We start from the raw sequence: 8,895 nt of genomic DNA, 5'->3' as shown, positions 1-8,895 counted from the left end.
TGGGGGGGAAGGGGGAGGGGTTGTTGTAGGAGAGGAGGGGGAAGGGAGTGGGCGGGAGGCTTCTGCGGGGGAGAAGGCTCGCAGGCTAGGAGAACTTGGGGGGAGGCGGGGGAGGAGGCGGAAAGCTTCGGTATAGGGAATCTCCTTCCAGTTTTTCAGGCGCTGGCAGTAGTTAAAGAGATCGCGAGTGATGTTAGGATCACGAGTTCCCCTGCGGGCCATTGGTTGTTATTGTCTAGGGGGTATGTCGGCCAATCTTGGGAGCAGTATTTACGGAGAAGTTCTGGTTTTATATCAGGCGTCAGGGAGAGGGTGGCTAGATGCTTGAGCAGGCATTCAAGAGGTGAATCTTTAGGGAGGGATGAGGAGGCTCCCATGGCTAAAGGGCAGAGAAGGAGACAAACAGGGGAAGATGAACGGAGATCCTCGGACTGGGAGCAGACGGCAAGGAGACAAAGGGCGTCCCCGGTGATCCTTGGTGGTCTGCGGAAACTCGTATACGAGTCGGAATTTCTTAGGAAGTGTGGGTCGTCACCCAGACTTCTCTAAGAAGGCAGAGTACCAGAGTCACGAGGTACCTAGTACTAGGAATTTTCGGCGGAAGGTACGGAAGGGGGGGGGGGAAGGGAGCGTTCTCATCCGCAAAGGAGTCACCTCGTTTATGGCTGTTGGAGGAGGGGCCTGGGGGTCCGCCGCAGCCGTGAAGGCCTAAGGCGGGGAGAGCTCCCTCCTCGTCCCCGAGCGTCAGGGCCTTGCCGGACGATCACGGTCAATGGCACTGCGATAGCTCGGGGAAGAGTGGCCCACTCTGGGGGAAAACTTACCCAAAGGCCAAAGAGCAGTGGTGAGTGTGAGGAGCCAGCGCCGGAAAAAGAGGACGAGGGCAAGCTGCTGCTGGTGTCGGGGGAAGACGGGGCCCAGTTGGGGTGTCCCGTCTCCCGGGTTTCGGCACCAATGAAAGGAAAGGAGCCACACACAGCAGCAATTCACCGGAGAATTCCGCTTTATTGGGGAAAGGTGCTGGGTTATATAGGAAGGGGCATGGGGTGATTGAGGTGTCACTTCTACGGGGCTGGTGGCTATTGGCTAGGTGCTGGGATTGGGAGGGGGGTGAGGGGTGATTGGGCTTCAGGTGGCGCCGGCGGGAACTGAGGACCCGGAAGAGAAGCAGGAGGTTCGCCATCTTATGGGTGGGGGCCCTTCACTCTGGGCACCCGGGTCTGGCCCCACCCTTTACTCACAGTTTGTGGATGTTGGTGTATCCCTCTCCAGGCCTTTCTCCTGAGCTCCAGCTCATCCTTTGCTCTGGCTGTTCACTTGGGCGCTTTCCAGTTTAGTCAGTAAAACCCCTAAAACTAGCACCCTTACCTCCCTAACTTTTTAAAATCTGGAGCCATTTTTTAAGTTTAATTTTTTGAATTCACATGTATTTATTTATTTATTTTTATTATGGTATCATTAATATACAATTACATGAGCAACACTGTGGTTACTAGATTCCCCGCATTATCAAGTCCCCACCCCACACTCCGTTGCAGTCATTGTCCTTCAGCATAGAAGATGCTATAGAGTCACTACTTGTCTTTTCTGTGCTGTGCTGCCTTCCCAGCGCCCCCCTCCTATATTATGTGTGCTAATTGTAATCCCCCTTAATCCCCTTATCCCTCCCTTCCCCCCACCAATTCACATGTATTTTTAAAAAAACAGAAGATATAAGAAGTTATACATGAAAATCTCCTTTCTTTCCTTTTTCCAGGTAGCCAGCCAATTCAGGCCACTTGCAAGAAATTTCAAGTGTCTTTACACACATACAAATATGGACATAAAAGACCATCCTTTTTATTCATGAGGGAGTATGTTATTCATACTTTTCTGAATCATGTGTTCTAGTCATCTATTGTATAACAAATATCTGAACTTAATGGCTTGAAACCATTCTCTCTCGTAGTTTGGTGGGTTGATTGGGTTGCTGAGGAGTTCTTGCTTCAGCTTCTCACTGCGGCTGCAGTCAGACGTAGGCTAGCACAGGGTCATGTGAAGGCTCAGCTGCTCTGGGTGTCCAGAATGGTTTACAAAGGGCCGCAATTGATGCTGTTTGTTGGGTGGGAGTTCAGCTGCCGGAGCATCCCTGTGTGGACTCTCCCAGTGGCTTGGGCTTGTGCAGCAAGGATGCTGGTTCTGAGCGTAGGCACCAGAGAACATACATTCCAAGAGAGCAGGAAGTGAAAGCTACTGGCCAACTAAGGGCTACTTACACAACTGGCACTGTTACCTCTGCTATATATTCTATTGGTCACAGGGCCAGCCCAGATTCAAGGGGATGGAGAAAGAAACCCCATCTCTTCATGGTAGAGAGGCAAGATCATGTTGCAGAAGCTCTTGGAGGATAGGAGATACTGTTTTGGTCATCTTTGTAAAATATTCTGTAACACCGTCTGAAGTATTTACACAGGCCCAAGGACTGAGGAGCTTTCTTATGCAAAGTCTGACATCTAATATCCCCGCTTCCACCAACCTCACTAATTCCGACCACTCTGCAGCGTTACGTTAAATGTCAGAGTTATCTCCCATTATCTCTCACTGCAAATAGCCAGTAAAACTTGTATTTTCATATCATAGGTATTTCTGTAAACTTTAGCTTCGATAATAGCATTTTCCTAAGTAAAAATTCGCTCTGGTACCCCAGTGGTTTTGTTCAACCTGTGTGATGGCATATATAAGATTTACTTTTTTTGAACTTCCAACATTTCAAAATTGGAGATTTTATGTTAAAATCCAGATCAAGCTCCTTTTGAAGAGCCAGGTTCTTATATGTTGAAAAATTCAATTCTTCAACTGATATGCTCTAGATACTGAACAAAAGGAAAAAAAGTCAGGTCCTTGAAGGACTTACATTCTTGTTATGGGGAGGCAGACAATAGACAAAATGAATAACTAAAATCTATAGAATGTTAGACAGCAGTAAACTCTATGCAGGGCTAGGAAGGAGGTAGGAATAGGAAGGAGTAGATGGGAAGTGCTACAATTTTAAATCACATCGTCATGGAAGGACTCAATAAAATGGAGACATTTCAGTTAAAAAATTTAAGGAGCAGCCCCCAGTCTCTCTGCTGCCTGGCTGCAGCTGTTTCTGCGGCCTTTTCACTTCTTAATTTCTGGGACTTGAATTCACTGCTGTGTCCTCGGAAGAAGGAACTCTTTGTGGGAGGGCTCAACTTCAACATCCACGAGCAAGCTCTGGAAGACCACTTCAGCAGCTTTGGGCCTATTTCTGAGGTGGTCATTGTCAAGGACGGGGGTACTCAGAGATCCCGGCTTCATCACCTTCATCAGTCCAGAGCATGCCTCAGATGCCATGAGAGCCATGAATGGAGAGTATCTGGACACTGCCATATCTGTGTGCATCACGTGGGCAAGTTGGCCTGCGAAACCTGAGGGAGTGCCTTTGGGCCCCCTGGTATGTTCGCAGCTACTCTAGAGTTGGTGGGGACCAGTACTATGGGAGTGGTAGTATGACAGTTGACCTGGAGGATCCAGATCTGAATGTGGAAGGTCCAGAGGTTCTGGTGGCAGAAGCCAGGTGGTTATGACCACTACTCAGGAGGAAATTATAGAGACAATCATGACCACTGAGAAGAGGCATGCACACCTAATATACATGAGAATAAAACAACTTCTGGTCCAGGATCATCCTTCTAAATGGCTGTGTTTGTAAAGGTTTTTGGAGCTGCGTTGAAACATCTGGTTTAGTACATCAATTTCTGTTTTGAATTAAGTTCCCAAGGTAGCTTGCTACAGACCTTTTGGAAAGCTCCATGTGTCTTAAAGTTTTTTTTCCTCCCATTTAATGACAAATTCTGGGACATTTGTAGAGTCTGGGTATTTTTCCTTTTCCCAGTTTTTGAGTTTGGGCTCTCAGGATTATTGGTTCTGGCAAAAAAAATATTTGGCCAGGCTGATTTATTTTTTTAAATGTGCATCTAGGGACATTCAGAAAACCTGTACACAATGTTTATCATAGTTAGGAATAAATTTCTGAATAAAACTACAAGAAATCAAGAACATGATTACTTAAAGGTGTTTTTAACTCAAGATCACCACCCCAATTTTAATAGAAGCTTCTTAAAAATATTTGTGAATGTCATTTTTTTTCATACAAAAAAAAAACTCTGTTGTGCCTCGTGTAGTGTTTACAATGTCCTGCATAGAGTTGATAAAAAAGCTGAAACCTGAAAACAAAACAAAGCAAAAGACAAAAACAAAAACAAATTTAAGGAGTTCAGGAAGGGAAACAACGAATTTCTCAAAACTTGCTTTCTAATAGAGTAACATAGCCACATGTGGCCACATAAACTTACATTAATTAAAGTTAAATAAAATAAAAAATTCAGTTTTTCAGGCACACCAGCCACATTTCAAGCACTCCCATGTGGTGAGTGGCTATAAAACAGATATAAAATTTTTCCACCATTTCAGAAAGTTCTGTTGGGCAGCACAGCAGAGGAAGAGTATTCCAGGGAAAGGGTACAGCAAAGGTCCTGGGGTGAGACATCGCTCATACTGAGCTAAACAGTGGCATTGTTTCTCTGTTTACACATTCCTACTACTCCCTATCGTCTGTCTTACATCGAGAGGCTGGCAATTATCGTTTGCCACCTTAACCCAAGCCAAATTTCCAAAGGCCTTACTGATAACTGGGTTTTAGTCCCTGGATCAGTGCCATAGAATCTATGGGATAAAGTCTAAACTCCTGCCTCTAAAGGTATTATCAGGGGACTTTCAGTTGGTGTTCCAGGAGGAAGTTTGCAGTATGGGCTCTCATTCTGGGGCTCAAGGCAGTGACTGATTACCAACTGGTGCATACTTATTTCAACATATATAAACTGGTACAGTCTTATATGGTACATCAAGTAGGGTTTTGGCCTTGAGTAAAGATGTATGAGAGGTATTTGGAAACTGTACTGGACTATAGAGTTTATTGCAGAGCTCTTTCCAGTAAACACAGCTTAAGGTGACAATATTTAAGGCCTTCTGCAGTGTGTCACCAGCATTCATTCTTACATTTTCTCTTGCTTCTCCATTATGCTATCCCTCTCTCTTGCCAGTATGACACATTCAGTGCCCAGTAGATTCTGCGTCATACCACCTTCTTGTTCTTCTTATGGTTTTCCTTCTTTATGGAAGGATCCTCACCCTCCCTTCTGCCCAAGTGTGCATATTCTGCACTCAGCCTTAAGGCACAACTCAAACTCCCTTCATTGACTCTTCTTTGCCCATCCTAGGCTAGAAGCATTTCTCACTCCTGTGACCCAGAATGCTCATTATCCACACTCACTTGGCAATTACCAAGAGTACAAAGCAGTATCTTGTTTTTTCTATGTTTATCTTCTCCTGGGCCAAATCTTAAGTTCCATGAGGGCAGAGGTCATTTGTTTTTCCTTACATGGCCCTATTTCCATATACATATGCCAAGCATCTATCATGTGAGGGGCTGAGGGTACAGTGGTAAAGCAACTGAGGGCACTGACATCCTTAATCCTTATTTGCCCATTTAATTTTTTGACATGAATAAGATTATGCATTTCTTACAAGTCTTAGGCAAAGATGGAGACCCAGTGTCCTACTGATAGGGAGTCAATGCTCTAGCTGGCCCTAGTTGAAGACAAATTGGGCCAGGGATGTGAAGATGCACAGCCATTTGGATTTTAAGGCCCTGCTAGAATAGTTTCAATCTCAATGCCCCACTATTTCTAGCTCCTGGAGTGGTGTAAACAATGATTCACACCATGGTAGCCCTTTACAGTTCACCAAACACATTCATCACAGGCATGAGGCTTTCAGGGGAAGTCAGGTTCCAACAAGTTAACAGAGATTCACCTTCAGGTCACCAGTCTTGCTCCTATTTTGCTAAACGCCGATCCTAACCAAGAAAAGTTTTCTCCCTTTATCCTTTCATGATTAGTGTGCCAAAGAAGGGACAGTGTAGGGGCAGAATACACTCTATTTTGAAGTTATGGCAAAACCGGTTTCTAGGAATAGCCATATGATTTGGGGCTAGGCTGTGCAAAAAGTAAGGAGGCGTTGGGGGATGAAGGAGTGCCCCAGACTTCCTGGTTCACTTGGTTGAAGTTTAAATCAACCTTAGCTGTTAGGAAAATGGAGAGAAGTAGGTCTTTTCCGCCCAAAGGGAATGGGGCGTTGGTGGAGGATTCTGGGAATCCGTACCTGTGGATGAGCGGGTGCGCAGGTGTCCCGCCGAAGAGGGCCCCGGGAGTGGCTGAGCGGGGGCCAGGTCCCCGGCGTAGGTGAGCCGCTGGCGAGGGAGGGGCGGGGGCGGGGCCGGGCGCACCTGGGCCGGGAGGGGAGGTGCGCGGGGCTGGGCCTGGCGGGGGCCGGGCGCGCGCCAATGGGCAGCGGCTGGCAGCGCGCCCCGCGCCCGAGCCGCAGTCTCGCCCTCTCGCTGCCTGGCTAAGGCGTGGACGGCGCGCGGAGGCGAGCGCGGGGGAGAGGAGCTGCCGGCGCCGCAGCCGCCGCCAGGGCATGAGGATGGCCGTGGGCTCCGTCAAGATGCAGCCGCCGTGCGAGAGCCCGGCCCTGGCAGCGGCGGTGGCAGCGGCGGACGGCGCCCTGCGCCGCAGCCCCAGCGCCCGGGAGCCGGAGCGCGAGCAGCTGTCGGCGCCGCGGCCGCGGCTGAGAGACCTGCCGGCGCTGCTGCGGAGCGGGCTTACGCTGCGGAGGAAGCGGAGCGCCGCCGGGGGCCGGGTGAGTGGCCCCGGGCGGCCAGGCCCGAGTGGGCTTGGGCGGCGCGCACGTGGAGCCCGCGCCCACCCTCCCGGGCAGCTGAGGGAGGCGTTGGAAGTTGGGGAGGCGGCGGGAGGGGCACCCTTGTGCCAGACTGGGCAGAAAACGGGCTCTGGACGGCGGGGTCGGTGAGTGACCCCCGGTGAGCCACGGTTTCCCGTCGCCCAGGTGCACCTGACTTAACCCAAGGGTGCGTGGATCAGGCTGCCGGACAGTGGGCACCGCCGGGAAAAGGGCCGTTTGCCTCTCCCCAGAGGGAAGCTGCAGGTGTCCGGTGCCTAACAGTCGGCCAGCCCTGTCCCGGCAGCAAGCTTCAGGCCCCACGAGTGGGAGCTCATATTGCAGGAGGCATGAGACTTGTGCGCGTGTTTTGAACGCCACTTTGCAAGCTATGGGCATGGGCACGGGCTCCGGCCGCCGCCACCGACGAGGGGGGAGACCCGGGAGTTGGACGTTCTAGCTCCTGGGTCCCAGAGTCTCCAGCGCTTGGCATTCGGTAACGCTCCCTTGAGCAGGAGGGTGCACGGCCCCCAGGATCGTAAATATTGACTTCCTGATGGTGTGTTCGGATATAATTTCCTGGTGAAGGAGTGTCCTTCGTTGGGTTCTAAGTGCATCTCACAGCTAGAGCAGGTCAGACATGTTTTGTCTGTTAAGAGAAGCGGGATGGCCTGCTGATTCTCTCCTGGGATCTTTCACAAGCCAGTCAGCAGGCCCTGATCTGGCCTAAGGGATCGACTTACTCAGGTTTCCCTGCTCACCGGAGCTTTAGGGCACCTTTGGTGGCTTCTACTAAGTTCAAAAAAAACCGAGCTTTACTGAGAAGCTGCAGGAATGTAGATTTTGGGGGGATGTTATTTAAAGATGAAGTCTTGGGTTGTCTGCCTTAAAAGACAACCCTACTGGGGGACTTTAAGCTCCTTCAAAGATAACAGGTTTGTGGATGTTGAGAGGAAGAAGAAGTCTTTCTCTTGGTGTGGCTTCCCTTGGAGCAGGGAAGGGTTTGAATTGATGTAGTCTTCAGGCTCTCTAGGCTGCGTTCTTCCTTTCCTAGGCATTCTCCTTCCCATGTAGGTGTACTGTACATGATCAATCTCAAAAGGATGTTCTAAGGAGGAGCTGGGTGTGTAGGATGTCTTAAAGCTACTACCAGAGGGGTTTAGGAATTGCCTACAAGTGACCTTAATGCGTGGCATACAGGATTGCCTTCAAGGAAAGCAAGGAAATGTCCCAAAGGTGTGATAGCTAAATAAACACAAGAATCAGAGTTACAGACTTTGCCGGCATCTAGGGAAAAGTAGGTCAAATCGTGTTCCTATTATCCTTGACAGTTACTTTTTCATGGCACAGAATACTGAAGACATGAGGGCAGCCAGGCAATCTGTGAGGAGAATTGCTGAGGGTTTCTGTATAAATAGATCTGTGTGTTCATCTGTATAAAGGCTTGTGTTTCTTGCTGCCTGGGATGATGTGTGCCTTGCCAAAATATATATTTACCCTTAATCTTCTTAATTATTCTGAAAGTGGTTGCTTCAAACAATGTATACTTTATTAACCCTTCTTTGATTCTAATACCGTATTACTTCTCTTTGGGACATTCCAAACACATTACATAAGTGCATGGCCAGTCTTTTTATTGGGGGAAGATTGCCAAATTTTCCACTGTTGGAAACCCATACTTTTCAACTGTTTTCTCCTCCTTTGGCTTTGGAATCATCTTTGTGATTTTGGAACCTTCCCTAACAAGGAGGTAGGAAAGAATTTGAAAGGAAGAGAAACAGTAATGTACCTGTATTATCTTATCAGGCTGCCATAACAAAGTACCATAGACTGGGTGGCTTAAATGACAGATACTTATTTTCTCACAGTTCTGGAGGCTGGGAAGTCCGAGATTAAGGTGCCAGCAGATTAAGTTTCTGGTGAGAGCTCTCTTCCTGTCCTTACATGACCGTTCCCTGGTGCACATGGGGAGAGAGAGTTCTCTCTCTCTTCCTCTTCTTACAAGGCCGTTAATTCCATCATGGAAGCTTCACCCGTATGACGTGGTCTAACCCTAAATACCTCCCATGAGCTGCACCTCCACATACCATCACA

At 48.6% G+C, this 8,895-nt stretch overlaps 1 protein-coding gene and 1 pseudogene across 2 annotated transcripts in view; both read left to right on the top strand.

Moving 5' to 3' along the window:
• The first annotated feature begins 2,916 nt into the window (after nucleotides 1-2,916).
• LOC118908273 (RNA-binding protein 3-like) lies at nucleotides 2,917-3,633 on the top strand (annotated as a pseudogene).
• A 2,870-nt stretch (nucleotides 3,634-6,503) lies between these two features.
• Nucleotides 6,504-8,895, top strand: part of RAPGEF5 (Rap guanine nucleotide exchange factor 5) — a 217,906-nt gene continuing 215,514 nt past the window's right edge. For both annotated transcript variants that reach the window (XM_036877421.2, XM_036877411.2), the window contains exon 1: nucleotides 6,504-6,762. In XM_036877421.2, coding sequence (XP_036733316.2) covers nucleotides 6,541-6,762 — 222 coding nt within the window. In that variant the 5' untranslated portion in view covers nucleotides 6,504-6,540. The remainder of the gene's footprint in view (nucleotides 6,763-8,895) is intronic.

Source organism: Manis pentadactyla, chromosome 7 (genome assembly GCF_030020395.1).
Source record: "Manis pentadactyla isolate mManPen7 chromosome 7, mManPen7.hap1, whole genome shotgun sequence".
In the NCBI taxonomy this organism is placed as follows: domain Eukaryota; kingdom Metazoa; phylum Chordata; class Mammalia; order Pholidota; family Manidae; genus Manis; species Manis pentadactyla.
Note: the sequence above shows the minus strand (reverse complement) of the source record. Positions and strands in the feature narration are given on the sequence as shown.